The 26,500-nt window shown below is 42.0% G+C and overlaps 1 protein-coding gene across 5 annotated transcripts in view; it reads right to left on the bottom strand.

Annotated features, from left to right (window-relative positions):
• Nucleotides 1–26,500, bottom strand: part of jarid2b (jumonji and AT-rich interaction domain containing 2b) — a 228,595-nt gene that overhangs the window by 29,100 nt on the left and 172,995 nt on the right. For all 5 annotated transcript variants that reach the window (XM_061908483.1, XM_061908487.1, XM_061908484.1 and 2 more), the window contains 2 exons: nt 9,825–10,037; nt 6,274–6,476 (listed from right to left, as the gene is read on the bottom strand). In XM_061908483.1, coding sequence (XP_061764467.1) covers nt 6,274–6,476; nt 9,825–10,037 — 416 coding nt within the window. The remainder of the gene's footprint in view (nt 1–6,273; nt 6,477–9,824; nt 10,038–26,500) is intronic.

Raw genomic sequence — 26,500 nt, 5'->3', positions numbered from 1 at the left:
TGTTAGATCGGAATCTGGGTTTAACGTGGTTTGTGGAGCTCCCCCTGGTGTTGTGGTTATGGCAGTCATTTACGTTAAGGAAGTAATTTGACATGTACTTCGGTATCAGGGAGGTGTAGCGGATTTTATAGACTAGGCTCAGTGCAAGTTGTTTTACTCTGTCCTCCACCCTGAGCCAGCCCACTTTGAAGAAGTGGGTTGGGGTGAGGTGTGATCTGGGGTGGAGGTTTAAAAGTAACCGGACTAGCTTATTCTGGGATGTTTGGAGTCTAGATTTAAGGGTTTTGGCGGTGCTGGGGTACCAAGAGGTGCAAGCGTAATCGAAAAAGGGTTTATTGAGGGTTCCAGCTAGAATCTTCAAGGTGCTTTTGTTGACCAGAGAGGAGATTCTGTAGAGGAATCTCCTTCTTTGGTTGACCTTTTTGATTACTTTGGTTGCCATTTTATCACAGGAAATATTAGCCTGTAGAATGGAACCTAGGTAGGTGATCTCATCTTTACCGGTGATAACAATGTCACCCACTTTTATAGTGAAGTCACTGACTTTCTTAAGGTTGATATGGGACCCAAATAGGATGGATTCCATTTTACCTAAGTGTATGGATAGCTTGTTGTCAGCGAGCCAGGTGCAAATATTAAGGAGTTCAGCACTGAGGATTTGTTCCACCTGTGACTTGTCCTTGCCGGATACCAACAGGGCCGAGTCATCCCCAAAACAGGAACAATTCATAGTCGCATGCTGATGGAATGTCATTTACGTATATTACGAACAATAAAGGTCCTGGTATACTGCCTTGGGGGACTCCACAGCTTACTGAGAGGGGAGGGGACGTTTGGAGTTCCTTAAGGCTCTGGATGCTGTGGGGCTGTCTTAGATGATAAGACTCTGCAGCATTGCGTGGATATCGGGGGCGGTACCTCTGGATTGACAGACCGGGGTGGTGGTTCCTCTCTTTAAGAAGGGGAACCGGAGCGTGTCTTCCAACTATCGTGGGATCACACTCCTTAGCCTTCCCGGTAAGGTCTATTCAGGTGTACTGAAGAGGAGGCTACGCCGGATAATTGAACTTGAGATTCAGGAGGAACAGTGTGGCCGTCCGGGTCGTGGAACTGTGGACCAACTTTATACTCTCGGCAGGGTCCTCGAGGGTGTATGGGAGTTTGCCCAACCAGTCTACATGTGCTTTGTGGACTTGGAGAAGGCACTCGACCGTGTTCCTCAGGAAGTCCTGTGGGGAGTGCTCAGAGAGTGGTCTGTCTGATTGTGGCGGTGTGATCCCTGTACGATCAGTGTCAGAGCTTGGACCGCATTGCCGGCAGTAAGTCGGACACGTTTCCAGCGAGGGTTGGACTCCGCCAATGCTGCCCTTTGTTCATAACTTTTATGGACAGAATTTCTAGACAGTCAAGGCGTTGAGGGGATCCCGCATTGAAGGCAGTAAGTCAGACACGTTTCCAGCGAGGGTTGGACTCCGCCAATGCTGCCCTTTGTCACCCATTCTGTTCATAACTTTTATGGACAGAATTTCTAGACACAGTCAAGGCGTTGATGGTATCCCGTTTGGTGACTGCAGGATTAGGTCTCTGCTTTTTGCAGATGATGTAGTCCTGATGGCTTCATCTGGCCAGGATCTTGAGCTCTCACTGGATCAGTTCGCAGCAGAGTATGAAGCGACTGGGATGAGAATCAGCACCTCCAAGTCCGAGTCCATGGTTCTCGCCCGGGAAAAGGGTGGAGTGCCATCTCCGGGATGGGGAGGAGACCCTGCCCCAAGTGCAATTACCTCAGAGTCTTGTTCACGATTGAGGGAAGAGTGGATGGTGAGGTCGGCAGGCGGACGCTGTATCGATACGTTGTGGTGAAGAAGGAGCTGAGCCGGGAGGCAAAGCTCTCAATTCACCCGTCGATCTACGTTCCCATCCTCACCTATTGTCATGAGCTTTTTTGACTTATGACCGAAATGACAAGATCACGGGTACAAGCGGCCGAAATTAGTTTCCTCCGCCGGGTGGCGAGGCTCTCCCTCAGCGATAGGGTGAGAAGCTCTGCCATCAGGGGGGAGCTCAAAGTGAAGCCGCTGCTCCTCCACATCGAAAGGAGCCAGCTGAGGTGGTTTGGCCATCTGGTCAGGATGCCACCCAAACACCTCTCTAGGGAGGTGTTTCACGTCCGACCGGTTGGAGGTCACAGGGAAGACCCAGGACACGTTGGATAGACAATGTCTCCTGGCTCGCCTGGGAACACCTCTGGATCCCCTGGGAAGAGCTGGACGAAGTGGCTCGGGAGAGGCAAGTCTGGGCTTCCCTGCTTAGGCTGCTGCACCCGCAACCCAACCTCGGATAAGCGGAAGAAGATGGATGGATGGATGGATGAGCCACTACTTTGAACCCTTGGGGATTTTTCTTGTCTAACGGTCATAATGTTTTGTATTCAACAAAAAATTTTCAACACCCACAGTGACACACAGAAGGTGTGTTATTGCCTGTGCTGTGGCGCCATCTTTAGAAGAAGTTCGCTCACTGCAGGTTGAAAAATGTACCTTCTGTTTAGTTCCTTGAACCGCAAATACAGTATATCCCCTTTCATTTACTATTTGTTCATAGCGTTTCTGCTTGAGGGCATTCTTCATTCATCACTTAAGAAATGTTTAAGTTTTACAAAACAACTAAAGCAAATAATATTTTCTAAACCGTTCCATCTGTGTGGTCTGTAGGAGTGTTTTAATGGATATTTGCACGTGCTATGTGAAGTGAAGTAAATTATATTTATATAGTGTTTTTCTCTAGTGACTCAAAGCGCTTTACATCGTGAAACCCAATATCTAAGTTTCATTTAAACCAGTGTGGGTGGCACTGGGAGAAGGTGGGTAAAGTGTCTTGCCCAAGGACACAATGGCAGTGCCTAGGATAGTGAAAGCGGGAATCGAACCTAGAACCCTCATGTTGCTGGCACAGTCAATGTACCAACCGAGCTATACCGGCTCTCGAATGTATTCAAGCTAGCGTGGTTAGCATTAGCGGCACTTTTACAAGTGTCTGTGTTAGCATTATTAACTTATAATGGCATTATTTTCGTATTGCTTCAGTTTCACAGTTGAGTCTGTTTAGCTAATTGGAGAGCTAGCTTCTGCAGATAATGGGTCCATGACTATGACTTCGGGTTTTTTTTACTGCTGTGTTACAAGATCTATTTGGAAACAATTAAGGTAAGTAAATAAACATTTACAAAAATGATTGCACTGGTTTATACAATGTATATGCGGCATATAGTCCAGTGCAGCCAATATACGTACAAATATTTATTTCTTCTAAAATTTGATGGGTGTGGCTTATATACCTGTGCACTCTACGGCCCGGAAAGTACAGTATTTAAAAGATTTTTTTGTGATTTTTCGTTTTATCAAATCCTGCTAACAAACAATCTTTATTACAAAGGTGTAGCAATGCATAAATAATGCACACATCTGATTAAAAATGTATAAAATGTAAATATAAACAAGTGATGTGTACAAACCAGCGTGGATCAAAACAATATCTTGGGGGAGGTCTGCAATCTACAAAATGTCTTAATTCAGTGAGAAATTAGGGTAAATGCATAAAAAAACTAAACAGATTTTATTCCAAAACGAGGAAACTAATCAGATTTTCCAGATTGTTCTGGCCATAATCTAATCCCCATTGCGACAAAAACTAAATCAATTAATGCGCCAGGAATTCATTTTCGTTGTGCTTTGAAGCTGTCTCCATCTGCTGTCCAATTAGAGAGATGCATGTGAAAAGGTCACTGCAAGCTTGTGTTTTATTAATTAGATTTAATGCAAACATGTTGCAATCAGAAAAAAGGCCACATTTACATACAAGACTCCATTAGATTGTCTGGAGTCAATTATGATTATGTTGGTTTTACATCTACTTAACCTTTTGTAGAGTCTGGAATTGTGTGCCCAAGAGGAGAAGAACAGCTCCAATCTTTATACGTTTGTTTAGCAAAAAGAAGCAGAGACTCAGCAGTTTGTCTTTGCGGGATTGATTAAGACTCATTGCAGCTTTGTCACACACTTAAAGACCACAAGCATGGCAAGCGAGTGGGTCATGGCCACAATAAACAACAGTGGATAGTATTTGCAGGCGAAAAGAAGCAGACCATGAAGCTTTTCATTTGCTGCTGGTCAAGTAAAGTATAAAGCAGGGCGCGTGGGCGCGGCCTCTCGCTGCTACCGCTCTAATTATAGCGGCAGTAACATGACAGGCCAAAAAAAAATGCATCATTACTCTTGCAGATACAATGGCAGGGGAGGAGATAAGGAGATGAGAAGAGCAAGGACGTCAAAGGGAGGGGAGATGCGTGAGAAAAGCAAAGAGAAAAATGTCATAAAACAACAAAGGCGTTAAAGATTTGCTTTGAAGACTTGTACCAGAGATACATGCTTTTCAAGTTTCAATCCAAAGCATTAATTTGGGATCAGTTTTTTTGCATTTTCCAGTCAAAACCAAATGACAAAGTTTTGAGTTACAAGCTTGTTTATTTTATTCATTGTGATGATAAAACATGTCTCAACAATTAGTCAATTTGTGTTTTTGGGGGGTTAAAAATGCATTTTTGAAGAGATACAAAACTGTCTGAAAAACTATTACAATAACAATAACTTTAATTATAACTATTATTACAACTTATAACATTCTAATGCAAGGCTGTCAAACGTACGACCCGCGGGCCGAATCAGGCCCGCAAACAGGTTTTATCCGGCCCGCGGGATGAGTTTGCTAAGTATACAAATTAACCTGAAATTTTGAAATGAAAGAAACAGTTCTTCTATATGTATCTACTGGATGTTGCAGTGGCAATTCTTTGTATCCCTATAGATCAGAAGTCGGCAACCCGAGGCTCCGGAGCCGCATGCGGCTCTTGGATCACTCTGATGTGGCTCGGCTGCATACGGTTGTGGAGGGCGCTAAACGCATTGTCACCATAGCATCCCCTTATTATTGTTGTTGGGGGGAAACCCAGCAGACAGTCGAGAAAATGGTTGCTCTGAAACTCGGTAGGCTCCCGGAAAAATTGAGATGGTTGGCAAATGTGATGTTGTCAAGCGGCATTCAAATAAAACTTGCACTAATGTTACATTTTCATATTAAGGTGTGGGCTGTGTGTCTGAGACCCCTGGTTAATACATAGCACATAGCAAAACAAAACGTTGTACGCTCTGTTATTTCATTTTAAATTTCAAAAGAGGCTTGTGGTTCCCATAGTTTTCTTTATTTTGTGAAACGGGTCAAAATGGCTATCTGAGTGGTAAAGGTTGGCGACCCCTGCTGTAGATGATGGTACATATGTACAAAATAAACCACATGATGTTAGTACATCGATCGAGGAAAAGGATCAAACTACATACATGGCATACTGTAATTTGATTTTGATATTTTTTTATCTAGATTGAAAATGAACACTCTTGAGTTGACTGATGAACATTATCACATCATTGATTCAGAAAATATAAATAACAACAAATAAAGATAGAATACTATTAACCGCAACATGTAAGTGTAAAAAAACAACAACATTATGATTTGTACATTTTCAGAATGTGCTTCTTCTATTTTTAAACACAGAAAACAATCTGAAGGTGTCTTTATTTTTAAATTATCGTGCAGGGATTTTACCACTCCAGCCACTTTTGGAATAGATTTTTCTATATGTGGCCCCCGATCTAAAATGAGTTTGACACCCCTGTTCTAATGTATATACAACTGCTGTTATTCGCCATATTATAAAACAATTCTGTTCTCCTTTACTCTAAGTGTAATATTTTCCTCTACTTTATTTTCTTTTAAATCTTTATACTTGTTTCTTTTATTGTATTTTATACCAGTAAATATACTGTGACAATTGTCAATGATGCTAGCAATTTTAATAGCGCACCAAACTAGGTGTGGTTGTATACTGTGTGCAATGACAAAAAAATCACTATAAATTGTGTTTTAGATAAACTCCTTTTTAAAGGAACGCTAAACCAAGTATTTATTTTGGACAAAAGTGATATTTGGAGATCAAAGTTTTTAATGGATCGTGTAGGTTTAAATTGTAAATTCAATGTAATGTGAAATACCATTGGCTGTCAAAAGTTATGATACGTTTAGAAACTATGTTTATGAGGAGATTCATTACATTTATCTGTATTTCAGATAAACAATTGTTTCATCCTTGGTAGAGGTCTCTCATAATGTCTCACACTACATTATCACCGACAACCATCATCCTCCACCTGGTCTTACCTGCTTGCGTAGCTCCTCTGTGGCTCTCCTTGTCGACAGCCCGTGGGTGGCCTCGCGAGCGCTGGCCATTGCCTGCAGCATCCTCACGTGCTCCCTCGCCTCGGCACGCTCGCTGCGCTCTCTCAGGAGGGGTGGTGGAGGTGGAGGCGGCGCCTTGGGCCTCGGGCTCTCTCTCGTTGATGCTTTGCCGTGGTTGTTAAACACTGCGAGAAGTGGAGTGAACACAATATTAGGTACACACTATGAACCCTGCAGTTTATAAAATATTGCGGCTTATTAATGGATTTTTTTTCTTGCCATCATTTGGACAAGTTCGCTGACTGTAGGTGTTGCAGGTTGAAATGCACTTCCTGTTTCATGCCTTGAATTGGAAGTAACATTTTCCATAGCGTTTCAACTCAGAAATGTACTTTATTCATCACTGTTAGCAACGTTTGTAAGTTTTAAAATATAATCAAAACAATCAATACTTACTGAACAGTCTCATGTGTGATATCTGTAGGAATGAATGCATACTTGTGCGTGCTATCATTAAGTAATCAAGCTAGCGTTGTTGGGATTGGCAAATATGTTAACACGTTTACAAGTGTCTGTATTAATTATATTAACTAACAACGGCATTATTTTTGTATTTTTTCAGTTTTGTAAATTCACTAAAACGTCACAGTGGAGTTATTGAGTCTGTTTAGCTGATTGGAGAGTTACCTTCCGCAACAAGTGAGTCCATGACAATGACATCTGTTTTGTTTAATTAGCCGTTTTACTGCCGTGTTACAGACACCTTTGCAAACAATTAAGGTATGTAAATGAATATTCACAAAATCTTTCGTATCGGTTTATACCTGCAGCTTATTGTCCAGTAAGGCTAATATTTGTAAAAAAAAAAAAAAAAAAAAAAAATTCTAAAATTGGGTGGGTGCGGCTTAAAGGCCTACTGAAATTAGATTTTCTCATTCAAACGGGGAGAGCAGGTACATTCTATGTGTCATACTTGATCATTTCGCGATATTGCCATATTTTTGCTGAAAAGATTTAGTAGAGAACATCCACGATAAAATTCGCAACTTTTGGTCGCTAATAAAAAAAGCAAGTAGCTGACGATGTGCGCGTGACGTCACGGGTTGTGGAGCTCCTCACATCCTAACATTGTTTACAATCATGGCCACCAGCAGCGAGAGCGATTCGGACCGAGAAAGCGACGATTTCCTCATTAATTTGAGAAAGGATGATATATTCGTGGATGAGGAAAGTGAGAGTGAAGGACTAGCAAAAAAAAAAAAAAAAAGACGAGGGCAGTGGAAGTGATTCAGATGTTATTAGACACATTTACTAGTGTAGCCGAGTGTCCTGGGTTTGCCTATACAGTGTACTTATATAATAAAATAATAAACGGAAGACATTAGAGCAGGTCCGGTAGCCACCGCTTTTTTAATGCGAACTCCTTTACAACTCTCTCTCCACAACCACACACCCTACGTCACAGCCCCAAGGCAACTCAAAAAGGACAAAACTCCTCCTCCTCCTCCTCCTCCTCCTCCTCCTCACACTCTCTGTTAACTTGGGACACCTTGAACTGTTTGTTACATTAGGATAATTCTGGAAAATCCCTTATCTGCTTATTGTGTTACTAGTGTTTTAGTGAGATTATATGGTGGTACCTGAAAGTCGGAGGGGTGTCGCCACGGGTGTGGTGACCGCCAGTGTCTCCGTGGGAAGCCACGTTTCTCGACGAGGCAAGGCAGACCGGCTGACACCCACGGGTGTTAAACATCCGACGGTCGGGAGCGGCCGTTGGGAGGAGACAAGAGAGTCCACAGCTGCAGGAAGAACGACGCAAACTCTCCGCTCATGTCTTCGGTAAGAGCCGACTTATTGCCACAATTTTCTCACAGAAACCTGCCGGTTGACATGTGGTAGCGAACCATGTTCGCTTGACCACTCTGTTCCATAGTAAAGCTTCACCGTCAGCTTTCGGGAATATAAACAAGGAAACACCGGCTGTGTTTGTGTTGCCAAAGGCAGCCGCAATACACCGCTTCCCACCTACATCTTTCTTCTTTGTGTTGCAAAAATTCAGCAACACAGATGTCCAGAATACTGTGTAATTATGCGATTAAAGCAGACGACTTATAGCTGGGATCGGTACTGGATCAAAATGTCCGCTACAATCCGTGACGTCACCCGCACGAGTCATCATACCGCAACATCTACAGCAGGATAATTTGCGCGAAATTTAAAATTGCAATTTAGTAAACTAAAAAGGCTGTATTGGTATGTGTTGCAATGTTAAGATTTCATCATTGATATATAAACTATCAGACTGTGTAATCGGTAGTAGTGGGTTTCAGTAGGCCTTTAAATAACCGTGCGTTCATGGCCTGGAACAGGGGTCGGCAACCCGCGGCTCTGGAGCCGCATGCGGCTCTTTAGCGCCGCCCTAGTGGCTTTCTGGAGCTTTTTCAAAAATATATGAAAAATGGAAAAAGATGAGGGGAAAAAAAAAAATCTTGGTTTTAATTTGGTTTCTTTAGGAAGACAAACACGACACAAACCTCCCTAATTGCTATAAAGCACACTGTTTGTATTGAACATGCTTCACTGATTCAAGTATTTGGTGAGGGCTGTTTTGTCCTCCTAATTTTGGCTGTCCTTGAACTCAACGTAGTTTGTTTACCTGTATAACGTTCTCCGACTTTCGAAGACGTGTTTTATGCCACTTCTTTTTCTGTCTCATTTTGTCCACCAAACTTTTAACATTGTGCATAAATGCACAAGGGTGAGTTTTGTTGATGTTATTGGCTTATGTGGAGTGCTAATCAGACATATTTGGTCACCGCCTGACTGCAAGCTAATCGATGCTAACATGCTATTTAGGCTAGCTGTATGTACATATTGCATCATTATGCCTCATTTGTCGCTCTATTTGAGCTCATTTAGTTTCCTTTAAGTCCTCATAATTCAATTCATATATTTCATGACACACTATCGGTATGTAATATGGCTTTTAATTTTTTGCGGCTCCATACAGATTTGTTTTTGTATTTTTGGTCCAATATGGCTCTTTCAACATTTTGGGTTGCCAACCCCTGGCCTGGAAGATATGGTAGTTCGCATTATTGCATTACAATGTTTCTAATCTTCATTTTAGTTACCAAAGCACAAAGAAAAGCAGGCATCTACAATTTCTTTGTCATTTGTATATACTTGGTCTACCTTCACTACCGTAGGTGGCGCAAGGCACTCTTTGTCTCCTCTAATATTTGTTTCTACAAACAATTTAAATTATTTCTGAATAATACATGGGGAAATAATCAGGACTCCAAAATATACCTAGAGAAAAGGTAAACAAATACGGGCACAAAAAAACCTGCACCATTATCCAGATCTGCACCAAATGTAATTAGACAAGTTATGCACTTAAATGGTTAAAGTGCTTTATGAGAAAGGTGATAAATGCAAGTAGTTGACCAACAATATTGCTTCATCGATTAAGTTAGGTAAACAAGCTAGCTGTGGTTCTATAGCCAACATGACAAAGTGTGTTGTCCTACCGTGCCCGTTGAGTCTGGTGGGAGGTTTCCCCTTGCGTGGGGTAGAGTGGCAGGACGAGGAAGAGGCGGACGCTTGCGAATAAGCGCCGTGCGAGTGAATGGCTCCACCGCCGTTCCTCACGTCCTCCTCCTCTTCCTCCTCGTCCTCCCCCAGGTCTTCCTCCTCCTGGGAGCTGCCAAAATAGGACATGTTGTTGGGCAGGGCGGGCGAGCCTGGAAACACAGGAGAAATAATTTATTTGGAGAAATGAAGGCAAAAGCACAGCTGTCCACCACAAAATTCTTGTGAGAGTGCTAGAAAGCAGCCCTGGCAGCTTGTGAATGATGATTGGCTGTGCTGTGTTGTCTGTTATCATCTTAACTGGGGAGGACAAAATTGCCGACGCACTCGCTTTTTGTTCCTTTCACAAATACCATCGGGGTGCCAAAAAAAAAGGACTGGGAGATTTGGCAGGAGCAGGAATACCAATAAACTAAATAAACATGTCAGTTTTGGACGTTTTTTTAAATTTTTATTGCAATCCTTAAACTGAAACTGACTGTTTTGACATTATTTAGGAAATAAACATTTTCAAAATTCCAATTTACATGTATTCCTGCTGAGAAATGTGTAATGGCAGACATTGGAAGGAAGCTGAAGTCAGTGTCTGGCTGCACATCAGCCTACAGTGTATGATATTACCTCATAAAAAAGTTACAAAGCCCAAATGTGTGTTATTATTAAGATTTAATATGGTTCCCCTCATAGATCAGGCATGTGCACACATACACCTTTAAGGAAGGTAAAGCAACATGTGTGGCTTGTAGTGGCCATATTCCTTTAACACAACTCTAAATTGAACGCACGCACACACACTTATTATTATTACACACAGAATATATGTACAAACCCCGTTTCAATATGAGTTAGGAAATTGTGTTAGATGTAAATATAAACGGAATACAATGATTTGCAAATCATTTTCAACACATATTCAGTTGAATATGCTACAAAGACAACATATTTAATGTTAAAACTAATATTTTTTTTTTTTTTGCAAATAATAATTAACTTTAGAATTTGATGCCAGCAACACGTGACAAAGAAGTTGGGAAAGGTGGCAATAAATACTGATTATGTTGAGGAATGCTCATCAAACACTTATTTGGAACATCCCACAGGTGTGCAGGCTAATTGGGAACAGGTGGGTGCCATGATTGGGTGTAAAAGCAGCTTCCATGAAATGCTAAGTCATTCACAAACAAGGATGGGGCGAGGGTCACCAATTTGTAAGCAAATTGTCGAGCAGTTTTGGAACAACATTTCTCAACGAGCTATTGCAAGGAAGTTAGGGATTTTAGCATCTACAGTCCGTAAAATCATCAAAAGGTTCAGAGAATCTGGAGAAATCACAAATCACTGCACATAAGCGATGATAATACGGACCTTTGAGCCCTCAGGCGGTACTGCATCAAAAACCAACATCAGTGTGTAAAGGATATCACCACATGGGCTCAGGAACACTTCATAAAGCCATTGTCGGTAACTACAGTTGGTCACTACATCTGCAAGTACAAGTTAAAACTCTACTATGCAAAGCCAAACCCATTTATCAACAACACAAAGGAACGCCGCCGGCTTCGCTGGGCTGGAGCTCATCTAAGATGGACTGATGCAAAGTGGAAAAGTGTTCTGTGGTCTGACGAGTCCACATTTCAAATTGTATTTGGAAACTGTGGACGTGGTGTCCTCCGGAACAAAGAGGAAACTAACCATCCGGATTGTTATAGGCGCAAAGATCAAAAGCCAGCATCTGTGATGGTATGGCGGTGCATTAGTGCCCACAGCATGGGTAACTTACACATCTGTGAAGGCACCATTAATGCTGAATGGTCCATACTGGATTTGGAGCAACATATGTTGTCATCCAAGCAACGTTATCCTGGAGGCCCCTGCTTATTTCAGCAAAACAATGCCAAGCCACGTGTTACAACAGCATGGCTTCGTAGTAAAGAAGGCGGGTACTTTCCTGGCCCGCCTGCAGTCCAGACATGTCTCCCATCGAAAATGTGTGGCGCATTATGAAGCGTAAAATATGGCAACAAGACCCCGGACTGTTGAACAACTTAAGCTGTACATCAAGCAAGAATGGGAAATAAATAAATTTTCAAAGATTCAACAATTAGTTTCCTCAGTTCCCAAACGTTTATTGAGTGTTGTTAAAAGAAAATGTGATGTAACACAGTGGTGAACATGCCCTTTCCCAACTACTTTGGCACGTGTTACAGCCATGAAATTGTAAGTTCATTATTATTTGCAAAAAAAAATAAAGTTTATGAGTTTGAACATCAAATATTTTGTATTTGTAGTGCATTCAACTGAATATGGGTTGAAAAGGATTTGCAAATCATTGTATTCGCTTTATATTTACGTCTAACCCAATTTCCCAACTCATATGGAAGCGGGGTTTGTATGTCATTGTAAATTAAACTCCTTGCATGTAACTTGAGTAACTTGACTAATTTTGCAGCATGAATGGGTTTAAGAAGGGACAGAGGACTTTTGCTCCATTATATATAGATTTGAAACAAAAATGCAAGAAAGTAAGGCATTTAGAAAGATTGACAGCCTGCAATATGTAACGTTGAGATGTGTTTATTGTGGATTTAGCATGTAGTTGTGCAACAGCTGGCTGATAACTGCAGCTACTGTGGATTTAATTGCCCTTTTATGAGCAGCACTTTTTTTTATAGGCATTAATGCAAAGCAGACCTAAGCATGATTAGAATTACAATACTGATCAAAAGACTTGACCTGGAAGTATCTTCAAGCTATAAAAGAGCTATTAAATCACAGAGAAATAGCCTGGAAAATGACTTGTTTTCCAAAATGTAATACATTATGATTTGCACAAATTGCCCTTTAAAATAAACATTAAAAAAAACTTAATCTGCGCTTACAGCAACATTAAATCCGGGTTTGTCTTGCTTGTCACATTGCAGCCACTCCAGTTTCTAATGATCTCCTCAGGGAGTGGAAGAGAAACCACAAGAAACAGAAACAACATGCTCACAGGCAGCATATTTTTTTAAACCTGATTTTTACAAGAAAGTGAGGAAAGTGTTTCTCTTCAACAACACGTTGACGTTTATCTTTGGTGACGAAGCACAGGATCCCGTCATGGAGCCTTCAAAACAGGCACACTAGTTGGTCTAATCAGCCTCTAACGATTTGCTTCATTAGCTAAATGGATGTCATTTAGTGCGCTGAACTGGGGTCATCGGGCCAATGGCAAATAGGCGACAGGGGCGGGGGCTTGGTTGGAGTGGACGGAGGAGTCCATTTTGCCTTGAAGGAAAAACAACATCCGTGGAGAACACGCAGAATGGGTCAAAACTAGGACAGCCTAGAGCAGGGGTGTTAAACTCATTGAGGGCCACATCACAGTTATGGCTGCTGTCAGAGGGCCGTTGTAACAATGAATTTACTGTATATGAATATTAATGTATAATCGCCTCATGATTAGAGATGAGTAGCTTTCACATTGGAACTGTAACGGTACTAATTCCCAGTACCTGGGAATCGATTCCGGTACTTAATTCAGGGTTTGTACACCTCTTCCATGGCCAAATTCAAGCACTTTGTAATGACTTTCAAGATCAATTTTCCAGTTTTTCTATTACCCTTCAAAAAGGCGGAAACCAGTGTGAATCAATCCATAGCCTTGTTGTTTGAGGTCGCCAAATGCTGTCTGTAGGAAAAATACGGAAAATCTGCTAAAACCGAAGCCTAACATTGAACCAGCAGTTATCATTAACTGAATGGGGCAAAGAAAAGGAAGCAGTGTTTCTGTAGACTATTGAATGTCATTGGTGTTTGCAAACTTCTTTCCATTTGTGTTGTTTTTCCAGATTTCTGGTTCTTTTTCTTACTTACAGCACTCAATGACATCAAACAGCACGGATTGATTCACACCGTATTTGTGCTTGTTAACTGCATAATGTGATATGAATACACGCACCCTCAAAATGTTAATTTCACTCATTTATTAACAAAACTGTTCCACATTAATACAAGGAATATAAATTAAAGGAAAATATGTTGTTTGTTTCACAACACCTCAGTCACCTTTCATTAAGCATATCTAGCCTTATAACTGTGGCTATAATAAGAAATTAACAAAAAGACAAAAGTTAACTTTTTTGCTTTCACTGAGGTAGTAGCCAGACAACTTAGTAGACGACAAAAATAATAGAGCAAGAAATGCATACAACCGTGTTGTGTAAAAACTACAAAATCATTCATATTAACTCAGCTCTTAGTTGCAAAAAAGGTAACAAATTATACATGACTTGACCTTCAAAGTACAAACAAGTCCAATAATGTAACCATTTTAATGCCATCCATCCGTCCATTTTCTACCGTTTGTCCCTTTCAGGATCCCCAATGTAGTGTTGCCAATCAATCTATCCCCAGGTGCATGTCTTTGGAGGAGGGAGAAGGCCTGAGTACCCGGAGGGAACCCACGCAGTCACAGGGAGAACATGCAAACTACACACAGAAAGATCCAGAGTCCGGGATTGAACTCAGGACTTTTGTAATAAATATTAATGCAAATAGAATAAAAACTTAACACATTTTATATTCAACAATTAAGACTAAGCTGACTAAAATAACTGTATAAAGCATTGTATTCATTTCAGTAGTCAGGAAGTAGTCTAAAAGAGTCTATTAAGGTTGTCATCTATAATGAGACGCCTGGGCCCATGTGTGCGTGTGGAGGTGGGGGACATAATTGCAAAACCTTTCATTCTCTGCCAAACCCTTTCTTTTGTCCTCCTAACTGGAAGTGAAACACCAAAGATGACTCAAAAAGTCTGTCATCAGGAGGGCTTTAACCACAGCGGGGATGCCAGGACAAAGTGGTCATACACAGGAAGTGGCAATTTTAAAGAACAGGTTCTCAAGTAAAAAAATATATATATCCAAATGAGACAAGCAGGATTGAATGCTGTGTTTTAGGTAGGAAGCCTAAACTGTCCAACAAGAAGTAAAAGTGTTTAATTTAGAATCCCGCTGTAGTCAATCCTTTTTTGAAATTAACTTCAGAGAGGACTGGAAGCAGAAATGATTTGCAAAATCTGAACATGTTTCATGTGAATAAGAAAATGGATGGATAATGATATGGTGTGCATGAGGAAAGTGGCAGGGAGACCATGGCTCTCTTTGACCACCACATTTATAGGGATGTCCCGATCAGGGTTTTTTGGTCTGCGACCCGATCCAATTTCGAGTCCTGAACAGATACTTTGACAATAGATTATATAGAACTGAAAATGTTTTCTGGCAAGTAAATGGCAAATGGGTTATACTAGTATAGTGTTTTTCTAACTTCAAGGTACTTACTGATGGCGGGGGCTGCCAAGCAAGGCCCTAACCAGGACCCATCAGGCGCAAAGGTGAAGTGGGTAGCTCAAACACACGATAGACGTGACTAGGGACCAAACGAAAAACCCTCAGGTTGCTGGCACGGGCGCACTACCAACCAAGCCATGCCGTACCCAAGTAACTCAAGTAAACACAATACACACGTTTATAAAACTTATCTTATTACAGGTAGAATTTGGTAGTGTTGTTGTAAATCAGATGATTAAAACATTTGTGGTTTTGATTGCTAAATACATTTTTTAAACAAAGTAAAGTTGTGAGTGCACAATAACGAAACAAAAGAAAAAACTACTAATGGCTTCCATTTAAACTGTCCCCTCAAAGCCTTCCTGTATCCACAGACTTACTCTGAGTTTGTAAACAATAAGACAAAGGACCTAAAAAAAATATTTTACAATAACGAAAAAAAGAAAAACAATTTTCTAATCATTTTAGTATTGTTTATGTTTTAATATTAACATCTGGATCGATGAGCCTTTCTTTACATTGTTACATGGTTAGCTTCTAGTGTCGTTCTGCTCAGTATGTATGTGTGTGTGCTTATGTGCGTGAGGAGCATGTTTAGCCATTCTTTTTTCTTCTCGTTCCCCAATGATAATGTAATTTGTTTATTTTCCGGTATGGTGGTGAGGACTAGTATCCAAGATGCTGCTTCGCACTGTGGATAGACAAGTTCATTGTTTGTATTTGGCAAAACATGCCCCCTACTGGAATTTCTCCTGCATGTGTGCAACAAGGAATATGGAAATGTAATTGTGCTGCCCTGAGCGTGCATCCCTTCCACGCGAGTACAATCTTCAGCCATGTAGGATCGTAGGATCATTGGGACACAGCTGTGGTAAAGATCGACTGGACTCGGCAGCTCATCAGCAAATCAGTGTAAAAAAAAGTGCAAATATCGTCCTACAAGTTGATCACATGACCGGGATCAGTACATTTCTAGTCATTTATTAACACGCAAATAACACAACAAAGCAGCAGCAGAGCCAATGTTGTACATTGGTAGGAAGCAACCTGCTCAGTCAGAATTAATAGAGCTGATTGTAAACAACACTGTTGCAATGTGTGAATTTTACACCAATAGCTGAGTGGCAACATTTGAAAAGGCATGAAGAGATAGTGACAACAACTACATTAGGAGATTGCAAAGAACGACTGTGAACTGAAGAGAGGCGTTACTTGGAGTATATACGAGGTTTGCTGGAGCAGATCTCTGCTGCATTCGGGAGAAAGGTGGGGTACACCCTGGACATCACAGGGCCAACACAGACAGACAGACAACATTCACACTCATATTTACACACTAGGGCCAATTTAGTGTTGCCAATCAAGCTATCTCCAAGTGCACGTCTTTGGAGGTGGGAGGAAGCCGGAGTACTCGGAGGGAACCCACGCAGTCACGGGGAAACCATGCAAACTCCACACAGAAAAATCCCGAGCCCGGGATTGAACTCAGGACCTTCGTATTGTGAGGCACATGCAGTAAACCCCTGTTTCACCGTGCTGTTACCAAATATACTAATGATACAAATACAGTTGATGAAACTTTAACAGATCAAAGGCACACAATAAGGACCAACAAAATGACTTGAGGAAGAAGAGAATCCAGTCTGAGCATTTACAATCAATTTAAGAGTGTTTTGAGATAAGCGCTGTCTCTTGGCTAATTGTTATTTTTTAAGTTACAAGCAAAAATCTTCGCCATTAGTTGGTTTAGCAAACGCCACAGTGAACTCCATAAGATCCCCCAACAGCATTTAGTATTTTAGCTAGAGATCGACATAAACTTAGTTTTTCCAAGCATGGGAAGGAAGAAAGTGAGTGTGAAGGACTGAGAAAAAGAAGTGGATGATATTAATTGAAATAAAGAAATAGATAATCAAAAACTGACAGAGCGTCTTACCAACTTGGCAAAACAACTTCAGCGTAGCCCTGCTAGTGTGCACCATACTGAAGCAAAATTAGTTTAACGCCAGCCAATTATATTAAAATAACATCTTAACGGCGAATATTGACCAATGAAAATATGGAAATGCTGCTTGTGGTGTGTTTGACGGACAAGCATCTTGAAGAAGATACTGTATAAGTCAACTTTCCAAGGTAAATGCTGTACATTATTATTATTACCCAAAATTCTGGACAAAGCGGCTAATTTATGGATTTTTACCCGCTAATTGACAAAATGTTTTGTGTTTAATAGTTTTCATTAAACCCAAGCAGAGAACCGAAATGGTGTGGAATTTTTGTCGAGTTCACTCACTGCAAGTGCTGCGAGTTGAAAATGTACTTCCTGCTTTGCCTTAAACCCAAAGTAAAATAGTCTACTGTGACTGCTCGAAAGCATTCTTCATTCTTCAGTCCAAGCAATGTTTGTAAGTTTCACAACATCCATCCATCCATTTCCTACCGCTTTTCCCGTTCACAATATAACTAAAACAATTCATACTTACTAAACCGTCCCTCGTGTGATGTCTGTAGGAGTGTTTTCATGCATAAGTGTACGTGCTATTGTAATGTGATCAAGCTAGCCTCATTAGCCTATATGTAAACCAGCTACGAGTGTCTGTGTCAGTATTAACTTTCAATGGAATTATTTTTGTATTGATTCAGTTTCACAAATTCCTCAGTAAATTCACTAAGACGTCACCGTGTAGTCTCCTCTCTGAGCTGCCACCTTATCGTGGTAGAGGAGTTTGCGTGTCCCAATGATCCTAGGAGCTATGTTGTCCAGGGGCTTTATGCCCCCTGGTAGGGTCTCCCAAGGCAAACAGGTTCTAGGTGAGGGATCAGACAAAGAGCAGCTTGAAGACCTTTATGAAGAAGAAAAAGCATGAACCCAGATTTCCCTCGCCCGGACACGGGTCACCGGGGCCCCCCTCTGGTGCCAGGCCCGGAGGTGGGGCACGATGGCGAGTGCCTGGTGACCGGGCCTGTTCCCATGGGGCCCGGCTGGGCACAGCCCGAAGAGGCAACGTGGGTCACCCCTCCAATGGGCTCACCACCCATAGCAGGGGCCATAGAGGTCGGGTGCAATGTGAGCTGGGCGGCAGCCGAAGGCAGGGCACTTGGCGATCCGATCCTCGGCTACAGAAGCTGGCTCTTGGGACGTGGAACGTCACCTCAATGAGGGGGGAAAGAAGGGGAACCGGAGGGTGTGTTCCAACTATCGTGGGATCACACTCCTCAGCCTTCCCGGTAAGGTTTATTCAGGTGTCCTGGAGAGGAGGCTACGCCGGATAGTCGAACCTCGGATTCAGGAGGACCAGTGTGGCTTTGGTTCTGGTCGTGGAACTGTGGACTAGGTCTATACTCTCGGCAGGGTTCTTGAGGGTGCATGGGAGTTTGCCCAACCAGTGTACATGTGCTTTGTGGACTTAGAGAAGGCATTCGACCGTGTCCCTCGGGAAGTCCTGTGGGGTATCGGACTGTCTTATTGTGGCGGTCCGCTCCCTGTATGATCAGTGCCAGAGCTTGGTCCGCATTGCCGGCAGTAAGTCGAACACATTTCCAGTGAGGGTTGGACTCCGCCAAGGCTGTCCTTTGTCACCGATTCTGTTCATAACTTTTATGGACAGAATTTCTAGGCGCAGTCAAGGCGTTGAGGGGTTCCGGTTTGGTGACCACAGGATTAGGTCTCTGCTTTTTGCAGATGATGTGGTCCTGATGGCTTCATCTGACCGGGATCTTCAGCTCTCACTGGATCGGTTCGCAGCAGAGTGTGAAGCGACCGGAATGAGAATCAGCACCTCCAAGTCCGAGTCCATGGTTCTCGCCCGGAAAAGGGTGGAATGCCATCTCCGGGTTGGGAAGGAGACCCTGCCCCAAGTGGAGGAGTTCAAGTACCTAGGAGTCTTGTTCACGAGTGAGGGAAGAGTGGATCGTGAGATCGACAGGCGGATCGGTGCGGCGTCTTCAGTAATGCGGATGTTGTACCGATCCGTTGTGGTGAAGAAGGAGCTGAGCCGGAAGGCAAAGCTCTCAATTTACCGGTCAATCTACGTTCCCATCCTCACCTATGGTCATGAGCTTTGGGTCATGACCGAAAGGATAAGATCACGGGTACAAGCGGCCGAAATGAGTTTTCTCCGCCGTGTGGCGGGGCTCTCCCTTAGAGATAGAGTGGGAAGCTCTGCCATCCGGGAGGAGCTCAAAGTAAAGCCGCTGCTCCTCCACATCGAGAGGAGCCAGATGAGGTGGTTCGGGCATCTGGTCAGGATGCCACCCGAACGCCTCCCTAGGGAGGTGTTTAGGGCACGTCCAACCGGTAAGAGGCCACGGGGAAGACCCAGGACACGTTGGGAAGACTGTGTTTCCCGGCTGGCCTGGGAACGCCTCGGGATCCCCCGGGAAGAGCAAGACGAAGTGGCTGGGGAGAGGGAAGTCTGGGTTTCCCTGCTTAGGCTGTTGCCCCCACGACCCGACCTCGGATGAGCGGAAGAAGATGGATGGATGGTCACCATGTAGTTATTCAGTCTGTTTAGCTGATTGTGAAACTTGTGAAACTCGCTTCAACAGCTAGTGGGTAAATGACGATAACTTCTGTTGTGTTTGATGAGCCATATTACAGACACTTTTGGAAACGAATAATGTTTGTAAATAAACGTTTACAAAATATTTCTGTGTAAATTATTAATTTCACAGCGTATATGTCTGTGGCTTATAGTGCGGTGAGGCTAATATATGGAAAAAAAATATACATATATATACAAACCCTGTTTCCATATGAGTTGGGAAATGGTGTTAGATGTAAATATAAACGGAATACAATGATTTGCAAATCATTTTCAACCCATATTCAGTTGAATATGCTACAAAGAAAACATATTTGATGTTCAAACTGATAAACTTTCTTTTTTACAAACATTGAATGACCGTGACCTTCGATCACTCAGACAGCATTGTATCAAAAACTGACATCAATCTCTAAAGGATATCACCACATTGGCTCAGGAACACTTCAGAAAACCACTGTCACTAAATACAATTTGTCGCTACATCTGTAAGTGCAAGTTAAAGGCCTACTGAAATGAGATTTTCTTATTTAAACAGGTATAGCAGGTCCATTCTATGTGTCATACTTGATCATTTCGCGATATTGCCATATTTTTGCTGAAAAGGATTTAGTAGAGAACATCCACGATAAAGTTCGCAACTGTCGGTGTTAAGAGAAAAGCCCTGCCTCTACCGGAAGTCGCAGACGATGACGTCGCAAGTGTGGGGGCTCCTCACATATTCACATTGTTTATAATGGGAGCCTCCAACAAAAAGTGCTATTCGGACCGAGAAAACGACAATTTCCCCATTAATTTGAGCGAGGATGAAAGATTCGTGTATGAGGATATTCATAGCGACAGACTAGAAAAAAACAATAAAAAACAAGTTTAAAAAAAACGCAAATGCATTGGGACGGATTCCGATGTTTTTAGACACATTTACTAGGATAATTCTGGGAAATCCCTTATCTTTCTATTGTGTTGCTAGTGTTTTAGTGAGTTAAATAGTATCTGATAGTCGGGTGTGTTGACGCCAATGTCTCAGGGAAGTCGACGGCAGCTTCATGGACGGGGCAAGCTCAGCTTTTCTCCGGTAAGAAGCGACTTTTTAACCACAATTTTCTCACCGAAACCTGCTGGTTGACATATGGTCAGGATCCATGTTCTCTTGACCGCGCTCTGATCCATAGTAAATTTTCACCTCCGGGAATTTCAAACAAGGAATCACCGTGTGTTTGTGTGGCTAAAGGCTAAAGCTCCATCTTTCTACTTTGACTTCTCCAATATTAATTGAACAAATTTCAAAATATTCAGCAACACAAATCTCCAAAATACTGTGTAATTATGCCGTTAAAGCAGACGACATTTAGCTGTGTGTGTGCGTAGCGCTCATACTTCCTAAAAACGCGTGACGTCTTGCGTACACGTCATCATTACACAACGTTTTCAAGACGAAACTCCCGGGAAATTTAAAATTGTAATTTAGTAAACTAAAAAGGCTGTATTGGCATGTGATAGCTCATCCATCCATCCATGTTCTACCGCTTATTCCCTTTTGGGGTTGCGGGGGGCGTTGGCGCCTATCTCAGCTACAATCGGGCGGAAGGCGGGGTACACCCTGGACAAGTCACCCCCTCATCGCAGGGCCAAGACAGATAGACGGACAACATTCACACTCACATTCACACACTAGGGCCAATTTAGTGTTGCCAATCAACCTATCCCCAGGTGCATGTCTTTGGAAGTGGGAGGAAGCCGGAGTACCCGGAGGGAACCCACGCAGTCACGGGGAGAACATGCAAACTCCACACAGAAAGATCCCGAGCCTGGATATGAACCCAGGACTGCAGGACTGTCGTATCGTGAGGCAGATGCACTAACCCCTCTGCCACCGTGAACCCCCTGTATTGGCATGTGTTGCAATGTTAATATTTCATCATTGATATATAAACTATCAGACTGCGTTTCAGTAGGCCTTTAAAGCTGTACCATGCAAAGCGAAAGCCATTTATCAACAACATCCAGAAACGCCGCCGGCTTCTCTGGGCCCGAGATCATCTAAGATGGACTGATGCAAAGTGGAAAAGTGTTCTGTGGTCTGACGAGTCCACATTTAAAATTGTTTTTGGAAATATTCGACATTGTGTCATCCAGACCAAAGGGAAAGCGAACCATCCAGACTGTTATCGACGCAAAGTTCAAAAGCCAGCATCTGTGATGGTATGGGGGTGCGTTAGTGCCCAAAGCATGGGTAAATTACACATCTGTGAAGGCACTATTAATGCTGAAAGGTACATACAGGTTTTGGAACAACATATGCTTTCATGGACGCCCCTGGCTTTTTCAGAAATGCCAAGCCACATTCAACACGTGTTACAACAGCGTGGCTTCGTGAAAAAAAAAATAGTCCGGGTAATTTCTTGGCCCGCCTGCAGTCCAGACCTGTCTCCCATCAAAAATGTGTGGCGCATTATGAAGCGTAAAATGCGACAGAGGAGACCCCGGACTGTTGAACGACTGAAGCTCTACATAAAACAAGAATGGGAAAGAATTCCACTTTCAAAGCTCCAACAATTAGTTTCCTGAGTTCCCAAACGTTTATTGAGTGTTGTTAAAAGAAAAAAGGTGATGTAACACAGTGGTGAACATGCCCTTTCCCAACTACTTTGTCACGTGTTGCAGCCATGAAATTCTAAGTTAATTACTATTTGCCAAAAAAACAAAACGTTTATGAGTTTGAACATCAAATATCTTGTCTTTGTAGTGCTTTCAATTGAATATGGGTTGAAAAGGATTTGCAAGTCATTGTATTCCGTTTATATTTACATCTAACACAATTTCCCAACTCATATGGAAACGGGGTTTGTGTGTGTGTGTGCATGTATATATATATATATATATATATATATATATATATATATATATATATATATATATATATATATATCTTGAGCATTGCTCGGTCGCTTTCTTGTACCGGAAGCAACCACCCACTCCCCACCACAAAAAGAATAACTACCGAAATTAACAAAAGGCTATCGATGCTGTCATCAAGCAAAGCTGAATTAGACCAAGCAATCCCCCCATACCAGAAAGCACTTGATGAAAGCGGATACAACTTCACCCTCACCTACGAACCCACGCCAGGAAACCAACCAAAAAAGAGCAGAAAACAAAACGACATCATCTGGTACAACCCCCCATACAGAAAAAACGCCTCAACTAATATTGGCCACAAGTTCCTCACTCTGATCGACAAACACTTCCCCAAATGCAACACCCTAAGAAAGGTATTCAACAAGAACAGGATTAAATTGAGCTACAGCTGTAAGAATAACATACAACAAATGATTTCAAATCACAATAAAGCAATTGCAAAAGGGCCGTCGGCACCTAGACAGAACGACTGTAACTTCCGCAAAAAACCTGATTGCCCTCTCAACGAGGGGTGTTTACAAACTTCAGTCGTTTACCAATCGAAGGTAACACGCAGGGACATTAACACATCCGACACGTACGTAGGATTAACCGAGGGGGAGTTCAAAACCAGATGGAACAATCACAAGGCTTTTTTTAGAAACGAAAATCTGCGGAATTCTACAGAATTCAGCAAGCACATTTGGAACCTCAAAGACAACAAAGTTGAATATTCAATAACATGGCAAATATATATTATATATATATATATATATATATATATATATATGAAAAATGTATACAAAAATTTAGCGGGTGCGGCTTATATCAAGGTGGGATCTATCGTTTGGAAAATATGGTACATTATGTCACAAATTCACTGTAATTTTTTGTAGTACATTACATTGTATTCTTTTAACACAATATTACAGCTCTAAAATGTTGTTTTTATTTTTTAAAAGGTATGTTAACTGTACTATTTCTTTGGAAGAAGGGGCAAACACCAAAAAAATTGTTTTAATGTTTTGAGTTAAAGAACCAATCAAACTTGTAGGTACTGTGTAATATATGTTTGTGCTTACATGACAATCAAATGTGGTGAATAGGCAATATGCAACAATGTGACATAAAACAAAACTTTGGAATATGTAACTTTTATGCGGGGACAGGTTTTTGACTTTGAAATCCACGTGGAAGGAAGCGGAGCGACAAAAAAAAAAAAAAAAAGCAGTTTTGCGGCTTTCATAAAATACCAATCACTCTATTAAGAAAGAGGAACACTTTGCGACGCCCCCGGGGGAAATGCATCCGTCACGAGGAGCTGTCAGCTTTGAACACCTTGAGTATTCCCAAAGGAGGAAGGATGAGCGTCTCGTTAAGAGAGATCAAACAAATGCCACACACTTTGGTTCAGTGGGTCAGAACTGCGAGGTTATGCAAGTTAGACCAGACTTCTTGGTCAGGTCTTACGTAAGATGTGTTGTTTCTAGCAATGTGTTCTCACAGTTACTCATTGACTCGCTGAGCTTGCCGATAAAAGGTGCAACAAATATGGCAGCGTGCACTACTTTATAACCCTCAGTGGGTAATATAATTGGCTCTGTAATAAAGCCCCTCTTTCTGGTCACCACCTAGCTGCAAACAGCATCAGTGCAGCTTTTTAGTAGCAAGCAGACTGGCTGGCCAGAAGCCAAATAGCTTTCTCCGTGGATATAAACAGGCACGGACCACACATAAACACACTCTTCTGACAACAACGGCGGGCACGGACTCTGGCTTGTTCGCGGGGGCGTGCGGGAAGATGGAGCCTCGGCGGCGTGGGCGACATCTTATACAGGAAGACTTACTTCTCGGTCCAGTTGCTCCCATGTTGCATCACAATAAAACTCTCACCCCCTGGAGGAATTCACTTTTCTTCGGGTGCGACAACAACAGCAGCTGGTTCATTACCGGCAGAAAAATAATCCCATAAGGACGTTGTCAGCCCAAAAGGTAGTTTCACAATGCTTTGTCGCTTTTGTACGACACTTTATCGTTTCCTGTGTTTGAGCGTCTTTTATGGCGCTGTCAGAAAGAGCGATGGGTGGCAGCTTTTGTTGTGTGTTGGTGGATGTGTAACGTTTACCAGATAAGATCAGCAAACACAGCCGTGTGCGATTAAGGGGGTGTATATGTTTACACAATGTGAACGTTTGACCTGCACATATCCTCTGCCCAAAAAATCCATGTGGATGGATTGTGTTCCACTGTCCGGGTGCTGCTAAGTGCCAAGCAAAGACTCCAAAAACAAGCCCAATAATCTCATTTCGAGGTGTCAGATTTCCGTAATGTGTGTGGAGGTCCCGTCACTTTGGGAGGCAGACATGAAGGAGCCCTGATGTACGGTGATCACCAGCATCCCAATCATAAGGATGGGGGCTCAGTTGATATCAAAGTGTCCCTTTGAAAAGATTAACCACGCTAATGTGGATGTCATCCTCAGAGTACAAGCTCAAGGGCTTTGCTGACATTCTCCCGCTGAGGGGTGGGGGTTCCATGCATATGAGCAATGTGCTAGAAAATGTCCCCCGAACACCTTGGACACATAAATTTCAGTCTATGAATACTGTAGTAGCAGAGAGGAAAAAGCCCATTTGATCGATAGCTTAGCTACCTAAAATTAGCATCGACCTTGTGGACCTATCAGTGGAAAAATCTCATTTATACCTGTTGTTGTTGTTGTTGACGTTTGTAGTGCCCCCTATAGGTTGTGGTCAAAATTATTTGGCAGGCATATTAGTATACGTGTAACACAAAAAAACGCAAAAGTTGTTAATCAATAGACTAAGGTTGTGCCAATCGATCGGCCACTGATCAGTATCGGAACCATTTTCGTGAAAAATTATGTGATTGCCATTAATGATTACTGACCTTTAATGCAGAGCCCCTCAGACTGACACTGTATTTATTTTTAGTCCCCCGGCTAACAAGCGGCTAGCAGCCAATAATTTGCGGCTTCACACTGTGTATGCTCCCCAAAGCTAAGAATGATCACCTCCAAAGAAAGAAAAAAAAAGGAACTGGATTTATAAATATAATTAACAAGTATTATTATCATTGGAAGCAGAGGCTAAACATGTTACAGAGCAGACCAGGAGTAGACATGCTAAGGTAACCGCTAAGAAAGCTTTAAACTGCACTTAGAAATAAGTACATTTAGTAAAGTTTAAAAAGTGTTGATGCAACAACACTATATTAGAAAGTAATCAGTGATTAATAGTAAGTTAACAAGTCCGTCTAAATGCAACTGTGATAGGCTCCAGCATCCCCCGCGCAAACACGAAAGGGACAAGTGGTAGAAAATGGATGGATGAATGATTACTAAGAGTGTAGAGATAGGATAATATAACAACTGCTGGTGTGTCAGCATTGTCAAAGTCAGTAAGAGGGAGGTCGGCTCCCGCCATAAATTACTGGTACTACTTACTAATTAGATGTAGTATCAGAATATGATTTATACTCGTGGTTATGTTGATATTTTTATTTTTAATATTTGTTGTTGTTGTTTTTGTAAATGTTTACAAACTCAGGGAATAATTCCCTGGACACAGGAGTACTTTGAGGGCAAAAACAAGGGACTTAAATGAGTCATAGTAATTTTGCTTTTGCTTAGTCATTGTGTACTATTGGCTTTGTTTTGCTGAAACAATTGTAGAAGAGAATAAGGAACTACTTTAAATATTATTTTGATATTGTTAAAATGTCAATATAATTCACCATAAACACGAAATTTAGAATTCATGCATGTGATTAGTATTGGTTTTGGCCAATGTCACTAATGGGCGATTGATATCGTAATC

This window comes from Nerophis ophidion, linkage group LG08 (genome assembly GCF_033978795.1).
Source record: "Nerophis ophidion isolate RoL-2023_Sa linkage group LG08, RoL_Noph_v1.0, whole genome shotgun sequence".
Classification (NCBI taxonomy): Eukaryota; Metazoa; Chordata; class Actinopteri; order Syngnathiformes; family Syngnathidae; genus Nerophis; species Nerophis ophidion.
Note: the sequence above shows the minus strand (reverse complement) of the source record. Positions and strands in the feature narration are given on the sequence as shown.